We start from the raw sequence: 27806 nt of genomic DNA on the forward strand, positions 1-27806 counted from the left end.
TTTTGGGGGTTTTTAATCTGAAATTTTGAAGCAGTATCAGGGCAAACACCCCTGGACGTTCATCACAGATATGCAACACATATTCTCAGTGATACAGGTTGAAACACAATGGAGAGGACTTGAAAGCAGCCTTTGTGCATTTCCAGATTTTGAGCAAACTCATTCCAGTCTTGTCCTTGGCATTGGGAACTGTCTCCTCGCATGCCGTCTGTCCATAGTGACTCCAGCTGGAGATGTTTGCTCAGTGGCCCTCCTTAAATCATGTCCCTTCTTCCCTCTCATCTTCCCAACATCAAGTCCTGGGCACTCTGGTCAAGAGCACCTTGTTGAGACAGTCCCCTTGCTAAGGAACCACGAGGAATTTCCATGTTTCTGATACACTACGCCGGATATAGGTGGGTCTGCATTTTTGTACGTTCTGCCCATAGAAGGATCCTTCCGTCTGTCCAGCCATGTCTTACATCATTGTGGTGCAGTGTTTTGGTTCAATAAAGCTTTCATATACATAGCAGCAATGGAGGTTTGTCATCGCACAGCTGTGGAGGGACAGCTACGGAGCAGAGGTCACAGGCACAACTGTTCCCCTGGGCTGGCCTTTCCTTCTCCTGACACGGCCGTCCTTGGCATCTTTCCGGCTTCTGTCCTCATTCGCGTTGTCTCTCTTTCCTTGCTCTTCCTTTTTCTTTTTCCATCCTGCAAACAAGCAAAAGGCCAAGAGTGAGACGGAGGAACAGATTGCCTGCTAGTTGAGAGGAGGTTGTCCCCTAACCTGCATCTGCTGTTCAGCAAGAGGACATTAGACACTCTGAAATAACACATGAACAGTCAACACCACGTGCTACCTGTGCATAGGAAGCTGTCTTCTATGGAGACTGGCCATGGGTACACCTAGCTCAATCTTATCTACTCTTGAGTCACAGCAACGACTCTCCAGGATCTAAGGCAGAAGCTTTTCACAGCCCTATGTAGAAATGCTGCAGGTTAGACCTGGGGCCATCTGCGCACAGAGCAGGTTTCCTACCCCTGGGTCTTCTCAACAAAGAGAGATTGCCCTCCTTCTCCAGGCTATAATGTTGTCTCTAAGGGGCAAAAAAAGCTCATTCCCCCCAGATCAATTAACGCAGGAAGCTGCCTTATACCAAGTCAGACCACTTGTCCATCTCACTATTGTCTACACTGACTGGCATTGGCTTCTCCAGAATTTCAGGCTGTGTTCTCTGCCCTCTGCACCTGGAGATGCTGTCGGGGAATGAACCTGGGACCTTCTGCATCCAAACCAGATGCTCTGCTCCTGAGCTCTGGCCCTTCCCCTGGATGCAAAGGCAGGGTATGGCTTTCCACCTAGCCTTTGAGATAGACACAGGGAGGACAGGCTCCTGCAATGGCCTTGGCTGAGTTGAAGTGATGTTGCTGACACTCAGAAGTTGTCGGTGAGGGAAAGTCAGCCTGGAGGACAGGCAGGAAGGAGGCGGATGGAGGATGGATGGCGACTAACAGATTGAGGTTGAATCCTGACAAGACAGAAGTACAGTTTTTGGGGGACGGGGGGCGGGCGGGTGTGGGGGACTCCCTGGTCCTGAATGGGGTAACTGTGCCCCTGAAGGACCAGGTGCGCAGCCTGGGAGTCATTTTGGACTCACAGCTGTCCATGGAAGCGCAGGTCAATTCTGTGTCCAGGGCGGCTGTCTATCAGCTCCACCTGGTACACAGGCTGAGACCCTCCCTGCCTGCAGACTGTCTTGCCAGAGTGGTGCATGCTCTAGTTATCTCCCGCTTGGACTACTGCAATGCGCTCTACGTGGGGCTACCTTTGAAGGTGACCCGGAAACTGCAATTAATCCAGAATGCGGCAGCTAGACTGGTGACTGGGAGTGGCCACCAAGACCACATAACACCAGTCCTGAGAGATCTGCATTGGATCCCAGTACGTTTCTGAGCACAATTCAAAGTGTTGGTGCTGACCTTTAAAGCCCTAAATGGCCTCGGTCCTGTATACCTGAAGGAGCGTCTCTACTCCCATCGTTCAGCCCAGACACTGAGATCCAGCGCTGAGGGCCTTCTGGTGGTTCCCTCATTGCGAGAAGTTAGGTTACAGGGAACCAGACAGAGGGCCTTCTCGGTAGTGGCGCCCGCCCTGTGGAACGCCCTCCCTTCAGATGTGAAGGAAATAAGCAGCTATCTTCTCTTTAAAAGACATCTGAAGGCAGCCCTGTTTAGGGAAATTTTTAATATTTAATGCTGTATTGTTTTTAACACTTGATTGGAAGCTGCCCAGAGTGCCTGGGGAAACTCAGCCAGATGGGTGGGGTATAAATAATAAATTATTATTATTACTATTATTATTATTATTATGGCACTGAGAAGGTTCTGCTGAAGATGCTGAGAGTCTGAGGGTCCTGCTTCTGCCTCTCTCCACCAGGCCCAGGGCTTGGCCTGATAGACTACAAAAGGACTGCTGCTGCTGCCCAGCAGAGAGTACTGTTTACATTCTTTTAAACTGCTTTTTATTTTAATTTAATTAAAATGGTTTTTGATTTTTTTTATGTGTTTTGGGGAGGTTGATTGGCTGTTTCTGTTTCGATTATGCATTTTGTGTTTCTATATTGTAATTTTATCTTGTGGACCACCCTGAGGGCTGCAGGTATAGGGCAGTATATAATTTTAATAATAATAACAATAATAATAATAATATGCCTTGGTGCACGTCAAGGTATTTTTATTTTAGGTGTGAAGCAAGAGTGCCTCATGGGATGGAGTTGCAAACAATGCAAACCTGTCTTTTCACAGGAAATGTAATCTTATCCAAGGCAAACAGCACCACAAATCAAAAGATAGCCTGATACATTTTAAAAATGGGGCTAAAGGGTCACAGCCCACATTCTTCCTCCCTGCACACCCAAGACAACAATGTTGAAAAATGAGGCAACAAGAGCACAGTTGCTCCCTTTGACTTAGCTGGCCGGTTTTCAGCTTGAGCACCACCTGCCCCTGCGAGATACATCCCTAGCTGTGTGTTGCTTATGCAAACCTGAACTGCATCGGAATTGGAGAACTGCTGACTCTGAAAAGGGCCTGGAAAATTCAGCCGGTCCAAAATGCAGCAATGAAAGTCCAGCAAAGCCTCCATTGGATTTACCAGCTAGCCCAATGAAGAGAACGCTTACATTTCGGGACATAAAGCAACCGTCTTTCTCATTCTTTGCCCTGTGCTTATGCCAACCAAGCAAAGGGGGTAAGTGGAACTCATAATCCATTCACCTTCTGGGCACGGGTTCTTCACCACTGTGCATCTCCGGAGCTCGGTGGTGGCTGGGCACACAGACACGTCCCCCAAGGAGGGCGCCTGAAGGACCTTCCGAGAGCGCTCCTCATTGCCTCTCCGGAAGCCGCAGAGCTTCTTTTTCTTGGAGCAAGGGCCCCATGGACCCCACTCGCTCATTTCACATTGTGCTATAAAAAAAGCAGGGGGTGGGGAGAGAGAGAGAGGTCTGTTTGTCACAGAGTCATAGACCTTGGGTGATTTTTTTTGGCCCCTGTTTCCGTGGAAACCAAAATATACATCAAGGTGCTTCAGTGAATACAGCAAAGGCTGAATAATCCTGGGGAACATGGTGGCCTCTAACCAAAGTCCCCTCTTGCTCTGGAACCTCCAGGACCCCCTGGGCCTGAGCTACTGGCTGCCCTGGGCAGGGCAGGCAAGGAGACCTCCTCCAACACCACCACCCCTCTTGATTATCATGCTCACCAGGACTGCTGCATTCCATGGTGCCGTTGGCAGCAGAATAACCCTCAGGGCAGGTGGCGTAACATCTTCCTTTGTGCAAGTACAGGCCTTCCTTGCACTTTGTGCAAAAGTTTCGGCTGAAACAGTCCTCACAGTTGTCGATTTTGCATTCTGTGTCCCGTGGGAGAGAAATAAAAATGACCAGTTAGAATTACTGCCTCAAATGGAAATCTCCCTCCTACCCAACAGTCCTCCTGCGAGTGGATCCCAAATTAGGTGGCCAAGAGAGTCCCACGTGGTTGGTGGAGGGGGGGATGGCAACAGAGCTGGCACTGAAGTAAGATGGAATTGGAACCTGCCACTAAAAGAAAACAACACACAGGAAACAGTTTGTGCCCTGCTAATGTGCTGGGCCTTCATCGATCAGGGGCTTGCTAAGGGGAAAGAGAAGTGTCCATTCTCTGCCTTGAGAACTGAACATGGCCCTGGTCAGTCCCCATTTATCTGTCTAAAATTTGGGATGGCTAAAAGGAAGTCCTCCACAGAGCACATAGTTCAACTACATAACTTGCTCCTACAAGACACTGTGAGGACCTTCCAGCTAGATGGCTTAAAAGAGGATTAGGCAAATGATCGAGGAAAGGGTTATCAATGGCACTGTCGGAGGCAGCAATGCTTTTGAAACCACAGGAGGGGAGAGTTGCTCTGCTCGAATCCTGGTTGCAGGTTTCCCACAGGCATACAGTGGCATGAAAGGGCAGCAAAGTGGTGTTGCTGCTATATTTTTGCTCCCAGGGAGTGGTCCTGCTTGTGGGGTTACCTGCCTCAGGTGCCAAGGTAACCAGACGAGCCTTAGGCGCTGTGCCTTTTGACTTGGTGAGTGGGGTCCCATTTGCTCGCCCACATCAGGCAGCCAAAGGTATTGGGTCAGCCCTGACTTCACCTCCCTGCAGGCGTGATGTTCTGCATGCTTCCTCCTCTTTGTCCATACTTTCTAAGGGATCTTTCTGTGCACACTCATCCAGCCCTGGCACCAAAGGAGGCATGCTCCCTTCTGCCGCGCTGTCCCGTTCCACAGGAATGCAACCAAGCTTGTAGCTTACAGAGCTGTTCTTGAGGAACCAAGGGGTGCTCTGGGATCCCATCTACACTTTATTGATTGATTGCATTTATGGCCCATCCTTTGCTCCATGGAGCTCAAGGTGGCCTACATAGTTCTCCCTCTTAACCTGGTGAGGTAGGTTAGGCTGAGAGGCAATGACTGGTTTAAGTGAGCTTCGTGGCTGAATAGGGATTCAATGCCTGGTCTCCCAGGTCCTAGTCCAACATGCCAACCACTGGCTATGGGGGCAGGGGTCTTTCTTCATCCATTCTGCTGATGTATGCACTGAAATGAGCTCCTGGAAACCCATGATATTTTTCATTCCAATGGAGTGCCAAAAACATTTGCCTTAGGTGAAACTGCATTTCCTAAGTTAAGAACCTTCCTTATAGGAGTTTAGATGGCTGGCTCACACCTCAGATTACGTATCAGTTGTACAAAAATCAGAAATCACACAGAATATTACCAAGACACCATTATATGGTGAGAAATGACATTCAAACATGGCTGACTTTCACAAGAAAAAAATGCTGGGCTGCTCCCTCCCCCCACCCTATTTCCCCCCCAACCCCCATCCCAAAGACTCACTCATGCACTTGTTCATGTCTGGGTTCCGCACATCAAAGTAGCCCGGTGGGCAAGAGGGCAGGCAGATGCCAATTTGGCGAATGTCGTTCCTCTCCAGAAGGATGAAGAGTTTGGGGGAGCATTTGAGGCACCCGTTGAACTCAGAGCACAGGTCACATCCCTTCGCACAGCCTTGAGTCATCTCAGTACTGACTGGAAGGAGGGAGAGAGAAGTGAGCATCATAGAGCAAGATCACCTGCCTGCTTCTATGAAGGGTCATAGCTCAGTGTAAGCAGGAGGTCCCAGGAGTTGGGAGCAGAGACCCAAAGCATCTCCCAAACACCCTTTGGCATCTGGTTGCCCATCACTGCTAGCTAGGCCCTTGAGAAGCTGGAGATGTTCACAGAATGCACAATGGGCAGTTGAAGCAATAAAGCAACTAAAACAACAATAATAGATTCTGCCTAAACCTTAGGAAGAACTTTCTGAGGGTAAGAGCTGTTTGACAGTGAAACGGACATCCTCAGAAGGTGGTGAGCGCTCCTTCCTTGGAGGTCTTTAAACAGAGATTGGGTGGCCATCTGTCAGGGATTCTTGAGCTGTGATTTCTGCATTGCATGGGGTTGCACTAGATGACCCTTGGGATCTCTTCCAAGTCTACAGTTCTATGATTTCTTGCTGTCAGAATCCCCTGGCATCTCAGGGATATGGGCCATCACCACAGGACCCTGGGACTGGTTTGCTTAAGTTTCTTGGGAGTGGCTTCTGAAGTCGCTATTTCCACCATTGTCAACAACAGCTAGAGATGGAAGACCAGCTTCTTGTACCTTCCCATTAAAGTACCGTATTTTTCGCTCTATAACACGCACCCGACCATAACACGCACGTAGTTTTTAGAGGAGGAAAATCCGTAGGCATGCCACCCGTAGGCATTCCCTCCATAACACGCACAGACATTTCCCCTTACTTTTTAGGAGGGAAAAAGTGAGTGTTATGGTGCAAAAAATACGGTAGTTTGTGGTTGGGTGCAGAGGCCAATCTCCCAGGCAGAACAGAAGCCAGCCTTAGAGGGGCAAGGGAAATGACACATGTATGGCTGTGGGTCTGGACCATTCAAGATTTAAACTGCATGTGCCAGGCAGACTATGGCCTGACCCAGAAGAAGCTTTGCCGAATCATAGAATAATAGAATTGAAGAGCTGGAAGGTACCTCAAGTGTCAGCTAGCCCAACCCTCTGCAATGCAGGAATCACAAAATAAACAAATAAATCCCTGACAGATGACCATCCAACCTCTGCTTAAAAACCTCCAAGGAAGGAGAGTCCACCACCTCTGAGGTGGTCCGTTCCACCGCTCTTACCATAAGAAAGTTCTTCCTAATGTTTAGGCAGAATCTCCTTGTCATTTGAATCCATTGGTTCAGGTCTTTCCCTCTGGAGCAGCAGAAAGCAAGCTTGCTCCATCTTCCATGTGACAGCCCACCAGACCTTTGAAGATGGCTATCCTATTAGCTCTCAGCCTTCCCTTCTCCAGGCTAAACAGACTCAGCTCCCAAGAATGCTTTGGAATTGCTTCCTTCCCTCACTTAAATTCACACAAGGTTTTGAGAAGAGTAAAGGTTTGCCCCAGCAGAACCTACAAGGAAAAGTAGAGGCTCCCACAGCCTTGTCTCTGCTCTGCTCTCCTGCAGGGAGGCTTCCCTCTCTGAACTCGCTTGGATGGAAGCAGAAGTCCAGATCCGGAGAGGACAGAGACCCACTCCTCCTGGGCCCTCCTTGGCTCAGGCCAACAAAAACATCCCCTTTTATGTCTGTGCTGCTTTCTGGTATCAATTATCATGGACAACTCAGCCAGGTTTTTAAACAAATCGTCACAGGTTATTTATATTTATACTGGTTAATTATGCAAGCATTGGCTTTTGTTTATAGCAAGTCTACATCTTTTTTGACTTTATTTTAAACACATTATTTATTCTTCCTCCAAAGCAAGTGCTCTGACATTCCTGAGAGTCAAAGGCCTGGCTTCTCAGTGGTGGGGAGATAGGCAGAGGCTGCAAAGGCCTCCCGTGAGGCTGGGAGATTGGGAGAGAAGCAGCAGGACCAATTTGTCAACTCAGCCACGACTGGATTTGCAGGGGGAAGCTATTAGAAGCGGAGCCTGTCTTGAGAAATTGGGAGCCGATTCCTTCTCCGAAGTGAGTCCACTTCAACCACCATGGACCACTGGGACATCAGGTTTTTTCCTATCTTGAATTTAAGTCCCACTTATTACACTTGTGTCTCAGGCACAGTTTCATGACCTCCAGCTTCAAATTGTAATAGTAATAATAATATTTTTTTATTTATACCCCACCCTTCCTGGTTCAGAAAACCAGGCTCATGGCGGCTAACAACAAATTTAAAACACTTAACTGTAGAAGCAGCATAAAATACAGTATAAAAACATGAATAACTAAAATTCAAAGTTCAGAAATCAATTTGGGGGAAATCCATCTAATAAGCATTAGATAGTAATGAGGGCTAGCTGACTGAATTAGTCCTACTTGGGCCAGGGAGGAGGCCAGGGGAGAATTAGCTGTGGGGTCTCAGAGCGGGTAATCTTTATAAAAGGGAAGGGGGAGGGAAGAGAAGGGAAATAAAAGATCAGGCTGAATTCAAATTAAAGGCCAGGTGGAATAGCTCTGTCTTACAGGCCTGACGGAAGGAGGTTAAATCCTGAAGTGCCCTAGTCTCATGGGACAGAGCATTCCACCAGGTCGGAGCCGTCACTGAAAAGGCCCTGGCCCTAGTGGAGGATAGTCTGACTTCCTTAGGGTCTGGGACCTCTAGACTATGGTTATTCATGGACCTTAAAGTCCTCTTCCAATTGTAGAGTTGGAAAGGGCCCTGGAAGTCATCTAGTCCAAGCTCCTGCAATGCAGGAATTGCACCTCTGTTTCCCTCTCACATCCTCCAGGGTCCACAGAGATGACTGCTGTTGTTTTGGCACAGTGACTTCTCTACTGTTTACAGGGGCAGGGCAGGTGGGCTCCCATTTGCTCCCCTGCTCTTTGTGAATGGCACACATAGGGACCCAGTGTGGATCTGGACTGCAGCAGACCCCAAGAAGTTAAGCCCCCCCACTCCACCCCCACCCGCTGCTGTCTGCCAGTCCTGACTGGTGTACATCCCTTCTCCATGCTAGCCCCTTGACAAAAAAAAAAAAAAAACCCACCCCCTTCAGGGCAAATCATGCAGTTAATGTCACATGTAGTTGGATCTGCAAATAAATACACACACACATCTCCCATATCTATTCTGGCAGAAGGTATATTGCAATATGGTTATTGAAATGACACTTCTGGCAGCATAAAAGTGAGACATTCTTTAAAACCACATTCACACCATACATTTAAAACACTATGGTGCTACTTTAAACAGTCACAGCTTCCCTAAGGAATCCAGGGAACTGTAGTTAAGGGTGCTGAGAGTTGTTGAGATACCCCCGTCCCTCTCACAGAATGATTTAACAGTCAATCCCTCTGCCTTGGGAACTCTGAGAGCTGTCACTCAGGGAGGAGAGTAAGGGTTTTCCAACAACTCTTGGTAGCAGATATGTCAGATAGCCAGAATGTGGAAATATGGAGTCCAGAATGGAAGGCCATAGAAGCTTATGGGGATGCTACAGATGCTGGACTAGATGAGCCTTGGGGTCCCTTCCAACTTTACAATCCTAGGATTCTATGACACCCCACACTCTACGCAAATGGACAGGAAGGTGTCTAGAAGCTCAGTTTCCTTTGTTCCATAAGAAACACTCTCCAACTAAGACACCTTTCAACCACACAGCATGCAGTTTCCTGAATCTAGGAAACACGGCATTTCTCACATCAATATTAAGGCCACCCTCCCACCCAAAAAGGATCTAGGAGAGGGGAGCTTGGCTTGAGTCTGGCAGGTGGAGGAGGGGCTGCTATTTTTTTATAAAGAAGCTAAGAAGAGCCTGCTAGATCAGGCCAATGGCCCGTTTAGTTTAGTTTAGTTTAGTTTAGTTTAGTTTTGTTTAGTTTTGTTTTGTTTTGTTTTGTTTTTAGTTTAGTTTAGTTTAGTTTAGTTTACTTTACTTTACTTTAGTTTAGTTTAGTTTAGTTTAGTTTAGTTTAGTTTAGCATCCTCTTCTCACAGTGGCCAACCAATGGGAAAACTGCAAGCAGGATTTAAGCACAAGAGCCCTCTCCTCTCCTGTGTTTCCCAGCAACTGGCATTTAAAAGCATTGCTGCCTCCAACTGTGGAGGCAGAGCAGAGCCATCTTCATCAAATCAAGGCTGGATCACCCTCCTAGAGGATTCCTGTCAGCCCCAAGCCCTGCGTTGCCTGAAAACGCAATGCAAGAAGAAGAGGTCAATGATGCAGGTCTGCAACTTGCCATTTCAAAGGGCTTTCATACATACTTCGTCTTTGCCTCTTGCCCTTCAGTGCTTTGCTGCTGCTGCTGCTGCTGCTGTCTGCAAGATCCGCCAAGCTCAGAAAAACCACCACTGTGCACAGTCCAAGCTGCATAGTAACTTCCCAGCAGCTCAGACCCTCGAAGGCAGAGTGACTGGAAGGACTCCGGCCCACAATTGGGTCGCGGTGTGTGAAGCTTTTTCCTAATGTGTTCGGGACTTGATCAGAACCACGAGTCTGTACACAACGCCCAGTAAAAGACCATCTTCACGAACCAAGGTCTTGACCCCGAAAGCATTAGGTTGCAGATAACATGATTCTGTTTCCAACCCCATAAGGAGCCTTAGAGGCGAGAGGCGGCAGTCCCATTGGGCACAGACAGCGAGGATGAGCTTGGAGCGACGTGAGTCGTCTGCTTGCACCAAGACACTGGAAGGAAGGGAGAAAGGAAGAATGGTTAGTTAGCTAGTTTATTGCATTTACATCCCTCCCTTTCATCCAAGGAGCTCAAGGTGGCAAACATGGTCCTCCCCCTCCTCATTTAATGCCCACAACAACCCTGTGAAGTAGGCTAGGTCACACCCAGTGAGCTTCATGGCTGAGTGGGAACTGGAACCCTGGTATCCCTCTCTGGCACTCTAACCACTACTCCCCACTGGCTCTCCAAGCCTTCATTTCACAGCCTTCCTTCTCAACTGCTCTAGATCCCTAGAAGGCTCCTGGCAGGCATCTTCTGACATTTTGCCTTTCTGAAAACAGTCAAGACTGTGTCAGTTTCCAAATCTGCTACCACTTAAGGTTGTGACAGTCAGGTGCTGCATGCAGCAGACAAAACAAGGAGCAGAGGTCAAGTAACAAAGGGGACGTAGTATTTATATACAGGATGGACCAATTCCTTTATCATTCTGTGGAACCTCCCACTCTGCTAAAGCTGGAAAGGCCCATAATTCAGAACACATCTGTGGGCGCCTCTCCTGCTTGTAAGACCACTGTGGCAGGACTCCAGCGAAGAGGAGGAGAAAGGAGCTGAAAGACTCTTCTCAGCATTACACAGACCACAGGCTTGAACAGCACCACACATGCCACGGAAAGGGCAAATTCCACGCTAGGGATCACTAGGAATGGAATTGAAAATAAAACTGCCAGTATCATAATGCTGTTACACAATTCTAGGGTGTGGCCGTAGTTGGAATACTGTGTACAGTTATGGATGCCTCGTCTCAAAAAGGATATTGCACAGCTGGGAAAGGTCCAGGAAAGGGGAACCGATGGGATGGAGCGACTCCCTGTGAGGAATGGTTGCAGCATTTAGGACTTTTCAGTTTAGAGAAAAGGCAAGGAAGAAGTGACATGATAGAAGTTAATAAATGGAGAGCGTTGTAATGTGTATGGGTTGCTCGTTCGTAAGTTGCCGCCTCTCCAGGCTTTGTTGCCTTGCTAAACCTTTCAGTCTGGGCAGCCCTTCACTTCGTGGCTGCCTCAGTCGCTAGCAGAATCCGTCAGTGGGCGTTTCTTAAATCTTTTCCAACATAAAAGTCGTTTGACACCCAGTCTCCTCCTACTCTCTCTGCGCGGAAGTCTTCTGCGCAGGGTGGGCGTGGGTAGCGGAGGACCCGTGCTCTCCCCGCTGGTGTCTGGTGAAGAGTCCTGGAGCCCTCTCGCCGATTCCCCCATCAGCCCCTCTATATCCCTGGTGTTGCGCTGATTTGCTTCCCCATCTGCGGAGCTGCCTCTCTCCCTGCTGGGCCCTTCTCCAGCATCATTTGAGAGCCTTCCCTCCGCCTCTAGCTCCGATGTCAGTTCCCTGACAAGCGTGAATAGAGAAAAGGTTTTCTCCCTGTCTAGAACTCCTGGACATCCAATGAAGCTGAATGTTGGACGATTCAGGACACATTCAAGGAAATACTTCTTCACGCAGCACAGAATTAAACTGTGGAACTCGCTTCCACAGGAAGTAATGATGGCCTCCAACCTGAATGGCTTTAAAAGAGAATTGGACAAATTCCTGGAGAACAGGACTACCAGTGGCTACTAGTCAATATGGCTGTGCTCTGCCTCCCTGGTCAAAGGCAGGAATGCTTCTGAATACCAGCTGCAAGTATTTCACAGGAGGGGAAAGGGCTCTGGTGCTTGAATCTTGCTTTGGGGTTTCCCACAGGCATCTGGTCGGCCCCTGTGAGAAAAGGATGCTGGACTAGATGAGCTGTTGCCCTGACCCAGCAGGCTCTTCTGATGTCCTTATGCTCCAAGTCGAGTTTGGTAGTGGCATAGCTAATTGCGGGCCTAAGGAGCCAGGTCATTGTTGGCCTTGGCTGAGAGATGGAGCAACTGCAGTTCAAGCCCTTGAGCCAAACAGATGGAGCCGAACCTTCTCTCCACGCTTCTGCCGTCACTCTTCAGGTCGTTGCCAAGGCTGCCAGATTATCTTGGTGTCAAGCATCTGTTTGCACTTACGAGGGACACTGTATCATTAAACTTGTCTGCGTCGATCGTGTGTGTATGCCTGCACACGTGCACGTAGATTTCAAATAAACAATTAGCTGCTTGTGTAAATCCTGCCTGCCTCTTGGCTTGGAAGTCTGTTTGATGCACTTGGCATCGCCTTTTAAGCTTCTCTGACCAAGCATGGTTTCATCTCTAGTGAGGGTGGGGGAGAGGGGGACTAGGAGCACCCAAAACTGTTTCCCAAGTAGTTGAGAATGAGAAACAGCCTTTGAGAAATCCATTCTGCTGAAAGGATCCTCTGTTAAATCCCAAACCACTGTTGAATGTGCAGGGAGTCTCTGTCGCAAGAACACAGCATGAGGTCCTAAGAGCCCTCCTGGATTCAGCCAAAGGGGGCCCAGCTAGTGGCCAACCAGAAGTCTATGGGAATCCCTATTTCTGCTGCTCAGCAACTGGAAGTCAGAGACATACTTCCTCTAACGGCGGAGACAGAATATAGGCATCAACAGCCTTATCCTCCAGGAATCTGTGTGGCCATCACTGTATCCAGCGGGATCAAATTCCATAGTTTAACTGTGCACCATGTGAAGAAGTACTTTCTTTTGTCTGTTCTGAAATCTTCTGGCATTCACCTTCATTGGCTGTCTTGAATCTGGACACCCCAGCTAGCGATGGAGGAGAAACCTGATTCAGCATGCATTTAACCTTCCTGATTTGCATTTTTCAAAACAATTCCCAGACTGAAACACAGCCAAATTTGCCCTTCTCCAAATTTTGCAATGCCATCCTCCAGCCCACTAAGGTGTTCAAAAACGTATATACTGGTGTAAAGTGTGCATACAAATGCATATACTTATGCAAATGACTTGCAAAGTTGCAAACCAAACTGTGTCGTATTAGGAGAAATTTGCACGTGGATTTTCACAAAGATGTCTTTGTTTAAGAAATTACAAAATGATGTGGAAATTTTGAGAACTTAAGATGGGGGGGGGGAGGATAGAAACTGAGAGAAACAGAAATCGAAAATTTTGCCCGTTCCTCACCCTACAAGGCAATTTTGTTAAGTGTGCATATGGAAAATGCTGCTTTGTCTACACTGGGAATGCCAAAGTGTGGCATAAGTGTGCTCTGTGTGTATGGTGTGGGTGTTGTCTAATGTGTGAGCAGCGCATTCAGAATGTATAGACCATGTGATCAAGAACAGAAATTTAGGCCACGGAAGTGAAAGGGAAAGCTGTGATTCCTGCATCGCAAGGGAGTTGGACTAGATGACCCTTGGGATCCCTTTCAACTCTACAGTTCTATGATTCTAGGTAAAACTCATTTGGTAGTAGCAGGAGTAGTATTCCACCACTTACTAGATAAAATATATCAAAGTGACTATTATAAAAGCATACAGAATACAAAATTGAAAGTGAGTAAATAATAATAATAATAATAATAATAATAATAATAATAATAATAATAATAATTTATTTATAACCCACCTATCTGGCTGGGTTTCCCCAGCCACTCTGGGCGGCTTCCAACACAATATTAAAATACAATAGTCTATTAAACATTAAAAACGTCCCTAAACAGGGCTGCCTTCAGATGTCTTCTAAAAGTCTGGTAGTTGTTTTTCTCTTTGACATCGGGTGGGAGGGCATTCCACAGAGCGGGTGCCACTACCGAGAAGGCCCTCTGCCTGGTTCCCTGTAGCTTTGCTTCTCACAGCGAGGGACCCGCCAGAAGGCCCTCGGCACTGGACCTCAGAACGATGGGGGTGGAGACGCTCCTTCAGGTTTGCACCAGACATTTGACATCACAGCACAAATTAGGAGTTTTGTCCATGTCCCACCCACCTTCCTAGAGATGATTTTAGACCTGGTGTCATGGGTCTCCATTTCTTTCATTCTTTAGAACTTCAGCACTGCCTGAGGTCCTCTTGTTGGGGCAATTCAGGATCTCATGACCGCCTTGGCAAACTGGGGGCTCTCACAGAATGACACATGTGGCAACTGGTGACCCATACAGCCTGACAGTCTGGTTTGGGTGGGGAGCTGGTGGTCCATGTTGGGTGGAGGTGTCAACAGGGCCTTCATCACTACCTCAAGGGGTTTGGACTCACAGAGTAACCTTCAGAGGTTGACGGTGTTCTGAAAGCCCTTGGAGAATTTCCTGTTGACCTTGCTGGCTCACCTATCAAAACCTAGTCAGTCTTTGTCCATAAGAACATGAGAAGAGGCTGCTGGATGAGGCTAATGGCCCATCTAGTGCTGCCTTCTCTTCTTACAGTGGCCAACCATACGCTTGTGGGAAACCTGCAAACAGGATTCGAGGCCAAGAGCCCTGTCCCCTCCTGTGGTTTCCAGCAGCTGGTCTTCGGAAGCATTGCTGCCTCCATCTGTGGAGGCTCAAGTGACAATTGTGGCTTAAAGTGCTTCTTACTGATTTCATTTGACCCATGGAAAAAAGCAGGATCCCTACAGTTATCCACACTTTACTAAACCCAGATTAGATTATGCAGTATTTGTAGGGAAGCCTATGAATAAAAGTTTTGGAAACTGCAACTGGTCTAGGTTATTAACAGATGCTGGCCAGCTGGCCAGATTCTGCCAGTGCTGAAACATCTTTTCTGGCTTCCAGTTTGTTTCTGTGCACAATATAAGGGATGTGACTTTTTCTCTTCCTGGGCTAGGCTCCACAGGGATGTTTCCAAGCAACTTTAATAATATCCTTTCGGCATCAGGGGAAAACTATTTCAATTACTAAGGCCTCAAATTATGGCCAGTCTTTTTTAGGTCTTCTGCAAAGTGCAATTTTGGGATTTGCATAGTGGATTATTGGGGGGGGGGGGTTAGTTGAGCTTTTTAGAGTTAAAACAATAAACTTTTATGAAAGCGGTCTTAGATTTTTGTGTGTGTGTGTGTGTGTGTGTGTGTGTGTGTGTGTGTGTAATATATAATCAGAAGAACTTTTTGATAGTAAGCTATGCAATCGTGGTACAGACCACATTGGAAGGTGGTAGACTCTTCTTCCTTTGAAGTTTTAAATCAGGTTGGTAGCCATCTGTCTGCGATTCTTGGGTTGAAGGGGGATGGACTTGATGACCCTTGGGGGACTCATCCAACTCTACATTTCTATGATTCTGTATAGCAAATACTAGGAGCTCTGACCCTACTTGCTCCATTCACCAACCTCACCTACTCCTTTGGCAACCCCCTTTCCCCCACCAAACACCTCTCCCTTTACACCTCCCCACTCCTTAGACCCTATCCCTCCCAGCTCACCCGTCACTCCTTTTTAAGTGAGCCAGGGGAGGGGCATTTCACAGAGCAGCTAGCTATGTGGGTGAAGCCCCCCCCCTCCATTAAACCTCACTACAGGTTCCTTGAGAATAGCAAGGGCAGGTGCATCAGCCAGAAGCTCACTATATCATTGAGTGAATGGCCTCTTCACTCTCCACCGAACCTCACTGCAGGCACATTAAATGGGCTCACCATTCTCATGCTGCAGTTTATTATTTATTGCATTTATTTCTTGTGTTTATATCCCACCTTTCCACAAAGGAGCCCAAGGTGGCAAACCTAGTTCTCCCTCACAACAAACCTGTGATGTAGGTTAGGCTAAGAGACAGTGACCCAGTGAGCTCCATGGCTCAATGGTGATTTGAACCCTGGACTCCCAGGTCCTAGTCCAACATACTAACTGGCCACACCAGTATGATGACATTATACCTTTTTATGTGTATAGGTAGATGATCTATCTATCTATCTAGTAAACCAATGTCTCTTCAGTGTTCTGTGTGTGTCCCAGGGATCTCCCACTGCCTTCACCAGGAAGAGGGGTGTGGTCTGCAAAGTGAGAATGTGCTCATGCTGCCGCCAACCTTCTTGGCTGCCACTTGCAGAGTGAGGATGGTGCAGCTGTTGAGGTGAGTTGGGGGACATTTCCTGGTCTTGGGGCACTAGCGTTGCCACCCTTCTAGAGTCAGCCCCGACCTCAATTTAGCACCCTTTGCAGAGGATATATCACACCATCACATGGGTCTTTATTTGTTTCACGGTCTATAAAACTAGCCCCCCCTCTGCTCCCCCCATTCTCTGCCAGGTTTTGCTGGTGAGTAACATGGCAGTGCATGCCAGCAGGCTGCCACCTTTCTTTTCCATCTTGCGCCTTGAGCACCCTGGTTTTCCTTCACCTGCCAGAGATCTTGCTTCCCATTAATTCTGCAAGTTTGGAGGGCTTCCCTGGCACACGTTCAGGACCGCCTACCTCTGCCTCGGGGGAGTTGTGCTGCCATCCATCAGGATGCAATGCAGCAGCCAAAAACCAAGAGCAGACGAAATGGGCTTATCTCTGCCAGCAGGTGGGTGTTTCCTTTGGCTGCAGCTGAAGAACGAGATCAGGGTGCAATGGCAAGGCCTTCCTGCTTCACGATCCCGTCAACAGAGAAGAGGGTGCCTCTGAGAAGCCACCAAGCAGGGTAGGTGGCCATTCCATCACTGACCCACTGCAGCAATTGTCATTTTTAGTTCTATATTTCAAACCATACACCTGTTGCAATGACTAGTAGCTACTGATAGCCTTACCTTCTGTGAATTTGTCTAATTCCCTGTTAGATGGTGGTGGTCACCATCACTGCATCATGTAGGAGCAAACCCCCTTTTTTTTAATATGATTTTTATTGAAATTTACAATCACCAGCCAATCCCCACCACCCAGCACCAAAACATCACATCTTGTTACATGTATCCTACTTTGTGTTTCATAGATCCATTAGCTTCCGACCTTCCCTTCCACCAGTTTTCCTATTCCATTCTATAGTTTACAGATTCTTTAATGATAAAGTATGCCATGACATGAGAATTATTTCAATCCTGCCAATGTTTTCATATTTGTACAATTCTCACTTATATAAACCATAAATTTACTCCATTCTTTTTGGTACTTTGTCTCCTCCTGATTGCGGATTCTGTGTGTCAATTTAGCCATCTCAGCATACTCAACCAACTTTATCTGCCATTCTCTTATCGTCGGCATCTCCTGTTGCTTCCACTTTAGAGCTATTAGAACTCTGGCTGCAGTTGTTGCATATAAATATAATCTTTGATCTATCTTTTTAATCCCTTCTCCCACCAAACCTAGCAAAAATTCTTCCGGCTTTTGGGGAAAACTGTACTTAAACATCTTTTTTAACTCGTTGTAAACCGCATCCCAAAACTATTTTATTTTATTGCAAGACCACCACATGTGATAGAAATCACCGTCTTTTTCCTTGCACTTCCAGCAGGTTTTACTACTTGTTCTATACATTTTTGCCAATTTGGTGGGAGTGAGATACCAACGATAAACCATCTTCATAACATTTTCTTTTAAGTCCGAACAAGCAGTGAATTTTATGCTCTCATTCCAGAGTTTGGCCCATACATCATATTCTATGTTATGTCCTAAATCAATAGCCCATTTTATCATAGCCTCTTTTATAAATTCATCTTTTGTGTTCCATTCTAGTAAGAGATTGTACATTTTTGATAATAGCTTGGATTTACTCTCTAAAATATCTATTTGTAATTTTGATTTTTTTTGTCCTCAAATCCTATTTTTTATCCTCTTTAAAGACATCATTGACTTGATGGTATTGCAACCATCCTGTCAGTTTTCCAGCAATACACTCATAGGGCTTTAATTTCCAACCTTTTTCAGCCTTCATCAAAATTTCCTCATATGTGGCCCCTCTCCCTAGTATGTTCAGTTTTTTAACTGTTAATATATCAACTGATGACAGCCACCACGGTGTTTTCCTTTCCAACAAATTCTTGTTTCTTTCCCAGACTTCAAATAAGGCACCTCTTATCACATGATTTGTAAACCCCTTATGCACTTTTGCCTTACCACACCAAAGATAAGAGTGACAGCCAAATCTATTGTTGAACCCCTCCAAATCTAACAAGTCTAGGTTCTCCTGAATTATCCAATCCTTTGTCCAACATAAACATGCCGCTTCATAATAAAGTTTTAGATCAGGTACTGCAAACCCTCCTCTTTCCTTCTTATCTGTCAATATTTTAAATTTAATTCTTGGTCTTTCCCCAAACCTCATATTTTAACACTGTGCTGCATGAAGAAGTCCTTCCAGTCCTGAATCTTCAGCTTTGTTCGAGTTCAAGGTAGAGGCTACTGTTCTGTTGTTGTTTTTCCAGCAGATTGTGCTCTTGTGTCACATCACACAGCCAACTCCCCCATCTCCATGAAGCCAAAAGTACAAAACTGTTTTGGTATGGGGGCAAAATGCAGATCAGATCTTTGAACAGAAAAATGTTTAAGGTGCTTGAAAAAAAGCAAAACTCCAAAGTGAGCTTTGCAATGAGATGTTGGGTGCAAAAACTGCCTGTCCAAATGGGGACTGGAGGTAGGAGCAGAGCTCACCCAGCAGGAGAAAAGCCTCCAGGTACTCCTGCCTTGATCTCAATACTATACTTCTGTTGATACAGCCTAGAATAGCATTAGCCTCTTTCACTGCTGTATCACACAGTTGATTCATGTTAAACTTGTGGTCTACTAAGACCTCTAGATCCTTTTCATATGTTCTACTAACAAGCCACGTTTCCTACATCTTATGTTTGTGAAGCTTTTTATTCCTGTCTAAGTGCAGAACCTTACATTTACCTCTATTGAAATTCATTTTGTGAGCTTTGGCCCAGTTCTCCAATCTGTTAAGGTCATCTTGAACCCCAATTCTGTCTCCTGCATCATTAGCAGCTACCCCTCCCAGTTTGGTGTCGTCTGCCAGTTTGATGAGCATCCCCTCAATTCCTTCATCCAAGTCGCTTATAAAGGCATTGAACAACAACGGGCCCAGGACACAATGCTGCAGGACCCCATTTGTCACTTTTTCACAAGATGATGAAGAACCATTAATGAGCCCTTTTGGGGCTCAGTCAGTCAACCAGATACAAATCCACCTAAAGGTTACCTTGTCCAGCCCATATTTTACCAGCTTCTCCACAAGAATATCATGGTGAATTTTGTCAAAAGTCTTACTGAAATCAAGATACACTATGTCTACAGCATTCCCCTGATCCACAAAACTTGTAACTCTATCAAAAAAAGAAATGAGGTTCATCTGGCATGACTTGTTTTTGATAAACCTATGCTGAATTTTAGTAATCACAGCATCTTTTTCTAAGCGCTCACAGACTGACTTTAATTATCTGTTCTGGTATAAGAAAATAGATGGTCTAGATGCACCTTTGTTCTGATTAATCAGTACTCTTCTTATGTTCATACTGCCTTTGAACCTGGAGAAAGTTGCACCACTTTCCACTTTGTGATAGAGAATCCAAAGCCCACCTGACAGCCCAGATGGACACACATGGCACAACAGCAGCACACAGAGCTTAACCTACTAAAGTCCTGGGAACTAGCAACAAGTTCCCCCAATAACAGCTGGCCTGACTCAATGGGCCTGCAGATGAGAGAAAACAGCAGTAGAGGAACAAGGAAGGAGAGGCTCCCATTGCCTGTAACTAAGAATGCAAGGGAGGGCCAGAGAACGCATAAGAACATAGGAGCCTGCTGGATCAGACAAAGGTGGGGGTGGACATCTAGTCCAGCATCCTGTTCCTACAGTGGCCAACCAGATGCCTGTCAGAAACCAGCAAGCAGGATCTGAGCACAAGAGTACTCTCTCCCTCCTGTGTTTTCTAACAACTGGTATTCAGAAGCATTACTTTCTCCAACTTTGGCGACAGAGCACAGTCATCATGGGTAGTAGCCATCAATAGTCCTCACTTCAATGAATTTGTTTAATCTTCTTTCAAAGCCATCCAAGTCAGTGGCCATCACTGCCTCCTGTGGGAATGAGTTCCATAGCTTAAGAGAGAGTTGGGGAGGGAGGCTCCATTGCCTCCATACAAGCCCAGATACTGACTTCTATCTGTCAGGCTGGGCTTCCAAACCGCTTGAGTTTCTGCTGTTCCCATCCATAAAAGATGCTCCCTGGGGTCACTCTTGCAATGGGTTGACATCTCATAGTTTACTTAGGTGACAAGTGGTTTTAGGAGCCCTGGCCCAAAAGCCCATTCCAAAGCAACCCGGGGGCTGCTGCAATGCATAATGTCACATTGTACATCAAAAGTGATGGGGGCCTGTCCTGTCAGATTCCTTAGCAGTTACAATTGTGGGCCGATGAGTCCTCCCAACCCGTTAAGTTTCCATTTGGCTCCACAACTGAGGTGCTTAACTCCTGCAGGCCTCATTGCCTAGAAAGTTGATTTGGTGCAGACGCGTGAACTTCCTCCAGCCAAAACAACCGTGTCCTCAGCATCAATAAATAAATCTCCTTCATAAATAGAGATTTTAATAAATTCCTGCAAGCCAAACAAGGATTACGCCAGCTTCGCAGGGTGATTCATCCCCTGTTTACATCCTGTGATCTCCACTTTGCTGTGCTCTTCCCCCTAAGAGGGACGGCTCAGAGAGTCTCTTCATTGGTATGGTTCACACAGACCAGTCAAAGGCTGGCTGGCTGGCTGGCTTGCAAGGGGTCTTGATAGCAGCAGGACTCCTTTGCCAGCACTACCAGTATCTACTGAAGTGCAGTTCCCACTCCTGGTGCCAGCATGCATAGGAGTGGAGGGGAGACGGAAGCAGGTTGGGTGGCTGGTGGCAATCCTGACACTTAGGCATCTCTCAATCTACAACAATAGTGGTGGGAGGGGGGGCAGGGCATGCCAATATAGCTGGCCCTTGTAAGCCCTGTAGCAACCTCACAAAGCCTGTGATAACTACTACCCAGGACGCTCGACTGTGGCCCTGGAGCCCCTTTCCATCCTGCTACATGTGAAGCAATAACAAAGCAGAAGATTCACCTGAGCATGTGCAGAGTGCTTTACCATTGCCACCATACCAGGGTTGGGGGAAGAAAAAATCCAAGGCAAAAGGTGTGGCTGGAAGGCTGACTCGAGCAATGGCTGGTTCTCTGGCCCGCCCACCCCTGCTGCCACCCCAGAAGTTTGCAAGATATGGATGGTTAGCTCATTCTGTAGAGTACAACACTCTTAATCTCAGGGTTAGGGGGTTGAGCCCTAAGTTGGGCAAAAAAATCCTACATTACAGGGAGTTGGACTAGATGTCTCTCGTACTCCCTTCCAACTCTACTATTCTAAGATCTAAGAAGGAAACACAGATCCGTTTGCCCTCTCCCACCTTCATGGAGGCATTCCCTGGCAGTGACCCTCTGACTGACCCCTTCCCACCCCTCTGGCCCATCATCATTTCCTGCCTGCTCTGGGGGTCAACATCCTGCTTGGCACGCTGAGCAGGGAGAGAGCCGCACAGGACAGAACTGCCATCTCTCGCCTCCCATAGTGCACAAGGTCACTGAAAGCAGAGGAAAAAACCGTGTGGCTGGCAGGGGGAGAGAGGGGGGCCATCGCTGCCTTATCCCCACATGATGCTGAAAATGCACTTTGTTTTGCTAAATCCTCCAAGCCATAAAAACAGGCTGGGCTCTGTTGTGTTTCCTAACCAGAAGGTCAACATTTGGTTTTGATAGGAGTTTCTCTAATCCTGAAATATAAACTGAAGGGCAAGGAAGCCATGGAAGAAGACCACTGAAGTCTGCAGGAGCCTTCTCAAGATCTGTGTCCTCCTGCCCAACCCTGGCTCCTGCTCAGCACTCAGGTGGGCTCTGCTAATCTGCAACCTCCTCCTCTCCCTCCCCCTGCTGCCTTCATAAAGCCTCATTTTGGCAACCTCAGAAGCCTCAATTGCCTTCTCTTGCCTGTGCCTCCCTTGCAAAAGGTCCCATCAAACTAGAGGTTGTGTTTTAGTTTGTAAAATTATGCATGGCATGGAGAAAGCCTTTCTCACTCTCTCATAACACCAGAACTCATGAACATCCAACGAAGCAATGTTGGAAGATTCAGGAGGAAGTCCTCCTTCACTCAGGGCATACTTAAACTACGTAACTCGCTCCCGCCGCAGGCAGTGGGAGCCACCAACCTAAATGGCTTTAAAAGAGATTTCGAAAAAACTGGTGGAGGAGGCTAAAGCTAACAATGACTACTAGCCTAAATACTTCTGAATTCAGAGTGCTTCTGAATACTAGTTGCTGGAAACCACAGGAGAGGAGAGTGGTCTTGTTCCCTGGATGGCCACTGTGAAAACTGGATCCAGCAAGCCCTTCTGATGTTCTTATTCTTGCTTTCCCTGCTTCCTCACCAGTCCATTGGCCTACAGTATGCATTGCATGGAAGCATGGGAACACGTACACTAGCAAAGCCATCAGGCTTTATACAGTAGCCAAAGGAAATGGAGCCATGATATTCATGCCAATGGCAGTAAACAATGACACCTTGAAGCTTTTCTAAAGCTCATCGCCAACGACTCACACAATGCCTCTTGGCATTAAGAATATAAGAAGAGCCTGCTGGATCAGGCCAATGGCCTGTCTAGTGAAACATTTGGTTCTCACAGTGGCCAACAAGACGCCTGGGAGAAGCCTGGAAGCAGAACCTGAGGGCAAGAGCCCTTTCCTCTCCTGCAGTTTCCAAAAATTGGTATTCAGCAGCATTGCTGCCTTGACTGCCGAGGCAGAACCATCATGGTGAGATCAGCTGGTGTGGACTTCAGAAGGTTAGCTCTTTTGGGGTTGGGGTGAGGAGGTGTGGATGTTCTCACTGGCTGAGGGTTTTCAGTTCATCCCACTTCTGAGGCTCACTTGTGCTTGATCTTGTTTGGGCGAAGAGTCCTGAGGAAGGGTGCTGCCAAAGGGTCAGCAAAGGAAGGAAACAGGCTGTTGACAAACTCGCCTCCTTTAACATAACGTCATTGTGCCCAGATTTTACAGCTTCCCGTTATTTCTCAGGGAGGCATTGCTTTCAGAACAAAACAAAAACTCCTGGGTACATTTCTCCCCTGCAAGAAGACGGTCATCACCAGCCTCCAGTCCTTTTTCTCTGTTTGTTTTTCTTCTTTTTTGGCATTCAGCATTCCCTGTTTCTTATGGACCCCGCCCTGAACCCCAAGTGCAGTACCAGCCCTGCCTCATTCCAGGCAGATGGAGAATCCCTGGGGGATCATGCTTCCTGCTGGGACTTTGCCAGACGCCCCCAGATTCCAAGGTGCGGTTCTTTCAGGCATGGAGGAACTTGCTGCAGGGTTGGATTCTGTCCTCACTCATCATCCTCACCCAACAGGAGGGATCTGCTGGATCTCCCTCAGGGGATAAGCTGTGCTGGTCCTTGAAGCCAGGTGCCTTCTTCCTCCAGCTCTGGTTCCAAAGGAGTGCCTTCTGCACAGCCCAGGAAATCATGCAGAAGAGCAGCAAATCATTGAGCCACACAGGAAACTGCTGCCCAAAGGATCCATGTCAGAGGATTGTTATTTTGAGAATCTGAAAGGCTTTGTGGCCAGTGATGTGCTTATCTTAAAATCTTTTCAACCAGAGAGCCAGTGTGGCGTGATGGTGTGTCTGACCAGGACCTGGGTGAGAGCAGGGTTGAAATCACCTCTTGGCCATGAAGCTCACAGGGTGACTTTGGGCCAGTCACTGCCTCTCTCAGCCTAGCCTACCTCAGAGGGTTGTTGTGGGGATTAAATGAGGAGGGGTAGAATTATACAGGCCACCTTGAGCTCCTTGGAGGAAAAGGTAGGATATAAATCAGGCATTGGCAAACTCCGGCCCCTCCAGATGTTTGAGACTACAATTCCCATCATCCCTAGCTAAAAGGACCAGTGGTCAGGGATGATGGGAATTGTAGTCACAAACATCTGGAGGGCTAGAATTTGCCTATGCCTGATATAAATGCAATTAAAAAAATATGGATGTACGGTATATCCCAAGGACAAAAGAAACACTTGTATGTCACTGATCTTAGAAGGCCATGCAAATCTCTCAAAAACGATGGTCCTCCAAACTAAGATAGTTGAAGGTGGTAGATGACATGCCTACCTTGCTAGAATTGCTGATCATGCAGTGTGGCCAGCTTAATCAGACACTGCAGCGGATCGAATGGTGTGTGGGTGTGGGTGTACACCACAGGAAACAACGGCTCTAACAGACCATCTTAAACTCTAAAAAAAACTACTGTTGATCTCCATACTTTGATGACAACCCTTTCAGCACAACCATATAGAATGTTAGCTCAGAGTTAATTCCCACTCAATAAGGTTCACTCCCATGTAAGCATGTTTAGGATTCCAGTTTCTGCTCTTCAATTTGGATAAATTTAAAACACAGGCTTTGGGGACCAACAAAGAGGATTTAATCAGATGCAATGCAATGTGTAATCGCCACCACAGTTGCCCGTCTGGTTGTCCTCCTGGAACCAGGCATCATAGGGCATTATGTAGAAGATTGCCAGGCTGAATGACTTCTTAGGAAAGGACTGATCAGGAAGTACTATAGCAAAGAAACCAAATGCAGCAGGGAGCCCTAGCCCCTATTTTTGATGATGATGATGATGATGATGAAAACATATTTTTATTAAAGATTTCTTGGTTTACAAAACTATGTGCAATGTCTCTTTTTTATAGTTAAATTTTCTACAGATCAGTTTCATTTGTTGAGACATTAGTGTTACATTAGGAAGAAAAGGGGGAAAGAGGTAGAGGGGGGCATGGTGAGTGGGGATGTATACACAGTTGTCCTGAGATGGTTCCCTTGATCCATCACCTAGGAACATGATCCATATTCCCAAACCATTTCCTAACACTGAACCAGAGTCAGGCCAGGAAAACCCTGTCCCTGGTTTGAGAGTGAAACCCTCCAGGTTCTGTTCTCTGGCAGTTCCCCAGCAATGCCAAAAAGTGTGATCCACCACATTACATTAGGTGTGCTGTTCAAGCAACCTGACATGCCCAGCAAATCAGCCCTTGCAACAGCCCCTTCCAAACAAGCGTGGGTTGCGAAATCCTTACCTCTGAGCTGTCAGTTGCTTGCTGCTGCCTGAAGAAACTCTCTCCGCTACTCTGGTTAGACTCCAATTTCAGCACTCATCGCAATCATCCATTCCACCAGGGAAAAAAGTTTCCCCGCACAAGTTTTTCCCTCTGCCAGTTTTTGTACCTTCAGTTTGGATTTTTAAAAACAACAACAACAACAACCCCAAATCCTTTCTTCTTCCAAAGCCAGGCACCAAATAGTTTTCCAAATTTCACAGAGGGAAGCGATTCCGTCTCCTCCACTGAGCCGAATTCCTGCTTGCGAAGATTGCCTGGGCTCGTTTGTATCCCACACGGCTCTCTGGATATGCTGAGCAAAAGAAGAATGTGATCATATCTAAGCAATTTGCACATTAATAAGTTCCTGTTTTTGATGCGGCAGACTCCAGCCCCTCTTCGCCTGGACGGCTTCCCCTGTATCACTGCTCTTCTCCTCCTGCCTACAAACGTAACGCATCCAGCTTTGCAAAGGCATGGAGTGTGCAAACTGCGGCAGGAGGGAATCCCACCCCACTCGTACCACCTCCTAAGACAATATCCTGCCAAAATATTGCGACTGTTGCAAAACCTGGACTGGAGCATGCAAAGTTCTGTCTAGAGCCAGCAGGAGCTCAGCAAATTGCCACGGTGGGTGGAAGATGGGACAAAGAGGCCCTTCTGTGTCTGGCTTCATTTAAAAGTCATGGAGGATGAGGGTGAGGATGACATTCCAGTAGTAACCAGCCTAAGGAGTCATCTATGGTCACTTCTGCATCTGTTAATAAACATGTCACATATTCGAAGCAGCTTGTTAGCCACTTGGAAGGAACACAACTTTTTTCTAACAGGAGGCTGGACCGGGAGCTGGACGCAAAGCCTGGGAGTGTAGCCTAGTGTAGCCAACTGAGGCTCAGTCCAAAGTCTGATTCAGCTAAATCTCTCTTGTGTCCATTTGTGCCTGTATAATGCATTAGTGTGCATTCACTGCTCTGAGGATCATCTTCATGGAATAAAAAGCTATCAGACCAGCTTCACTCCACGCACCAGAGAACCCCATATTGGGAAAAACCACCCCTGTGACTCCTTTTCCCTGAGTACACAAATGATATTGATTCACTACACTGCACTAAGTACATTGCACTAAAACTTCAGCCCGATGGATGAATGGTGAAGAAACCGAAATGAAATGTTAAGAAAACCTCCACCAATCACAACCTTTCAGGTCATATTTAGGGCCAGTAGGAAAGAAAAACTGTGTTTAAATGTGGGCATTGTATGCATCTGGCAAAATGGGCTTGAGCCCATGGAAGCTTATGCCACCACTATGGCCTTTGAAGTGCCACAAGGCTCTTCAATTGTTTGGGACAGCTCAGGTGCCATTGTGGTTGCTAGGTGCAGCTGCTTGGGGGTTTCTTGGAGGCACCTGGAGTCTGATTTGGGGGCATTGCAGTGAATTCTGGAATAAAGCCTTTGGCAACCATTGGGCTGAGAGTCTGAATGCTGCAGGAGGAGCCAGGACACCTCTGTGTCTTCACAACCTGCTCCACTTGGGGGAGAGGGGTCATCGGTGCTACTCAGTAGCGCAGATGATCCATAGCCCTGCCCTCACCCCCAGTTAGCTGAAGCCTCCCTTGCTGTTGTGTTTCTACCTGCTGCTGCAGACCTGCTGTCACATGTGATGTCATGCAGATGGAAGTGGTTTGGGGGGAATGGCCTCCCAGGCCCAAGTACGACCTGTGCTGGGTGGAATCAGCCCCACAGGCCAAAGGATCTCCACCCCTTTTGTAGTGCGTCAGCAAAGTGAATGTTAACACTGAAATTTTTCAGCAAACAAATGGCGTTTGCCAACCCTGATATACAAAAATGCTCCAGGCATTGTCCTAAGCCTCGTTGCAAAGGTCTCACATTTTACATTTTGTGGTTGGGGGTGTGTGAGAGAAGGGCTTTTTAACATCCACGCACACTGATTGTGTAGGAGTGTTTGCAGAAAATAGCTTATACCAGATCTCAGTTGAACCCACCACAGGAAAGATGCAACTTTGTTGCTAGGAAAAAAGGAAGGGCAAATGATGGAGTTTTCAAGGACTAGCAAATGAGGCAGAAGCAAGAAAGAAAATTGCACTAAAGGGAAAGGGAAACAGCAGCTCTGTAGGACCCCAGAGATTCCTATTGCCTGGTGTCCAATCAACTCACTTATCTGTTGGGGCTTTGACATCACTCATTGGCTAAAACCACAAACAAGGCTGAGAGAGGCCAGGCTGGCTTATCTCACAGAAATCAATTAGAAGCTTTGCTTGGTAACATTCTTTCCAGGAAGGCTAGATACTTATTGTCAAATGAAATCTCAGAGTTTGGGGTCCCTGCTGGCTGCAGTGCCTGGTACATAAGTAACCCCCATCCTTGCTTCTTGGCAGGCCTGGTCCTCTTCCTCTGACCTGCTCCCTCACTTGCAGCACCAGCACCTCCTGTTTCTAGGAAAGCAAGTGCTCCCTGGACCCAAGACGTGCCCAAGGTGGAAGCAGCCCACCTCAGGCAACCAACTGCAGTGGGCCTTGTTCTCCAATGAGAGGAAGCCTCAGAACGTAGCATAGGCCAGTGCTTGGTTCACTGACATGTAGCTAGTATGTGCA

At 47.1% G+C, this 27806-nt stretch overlaps 1 protein-coding gene across 2 annotated transcripts; it reads right to left on the reverse strand.

The window, feature by feature from the left end:
* Positions 1 to 25907, reverse strand: RSPO1 (R-spondin 1). 2 transcript variants are annotated; one of them, XM_082233252.1, is made up of 6 exons: positions 25174 to 25907; positions 9825 to 10248; positions 5415 to 5606; positions 3746 to 3895; positions 3259 to 3450; positions 1 to 693 (listed from the first exon to the last, which is right to left on the reverse strand). In XM_082233252.1, exons 2-6 carry the CDS (start codon positions 9931 to 9933, stop codon positions 551 to 553), a joined length of 786 nt encoding a protein of 261 aa, XP_082089378.1. In that variant the 5' UTR covers positions 9934 to 10248; positions 25174 to 25907; the 3' UTR covers positions 1 to 550. The 2 variants fall into 2 exon arrangements, with proteins under 2 accessions (XP_082089378.1, XP_082089379.1); XM_082233253.1 differs by lacking the exon at positions 25174 to 25907 and having other exon boundaries at positions 9800 to 9941.
* Positions 25908 to 27806: the final 1899 nt, after the last annotated feature.

The sequence above is a fragment of the Podarcis vaucheri genome (assembly GCF_965113315.1).
Source record: "Podarcis vaucheri genome assembly, chromosome: 7".
In the NCBI taxonomy this organism is placed as follows: domain Eukaryota; kingdom Metazoa; phylum Chordata; class Lepidosauria; order Squamata; family Lacertidae; genus Podarcis; species Podarcis vaucheri.

Excerpts from the sequence above, each read along its gene's own strand:
- RSPO1 (XM_082233252.1), bottom strand. The coding sequence starts at position 9,933 with ATGCAGCTTGGACTGTGCACAGTGGTGGTTTTTCTGAGCTTGGCGGAT. Across the intron at positions 5,607-9,824 it reads GGGCAAGAGGCAAAGACGAA|TCAGTACTGAGATGACTCAA; the intron begins GTATGTATGAAA and ends CCCTCCTTCCAG. Across the intron at positions 3,451-3,745 it reads CATGGAATGCAGCAGTCCTG|CACAATGTGAAATGAGCGAG; the intron begins GTGAGCATGATA and ends CTTTTTTTATAG.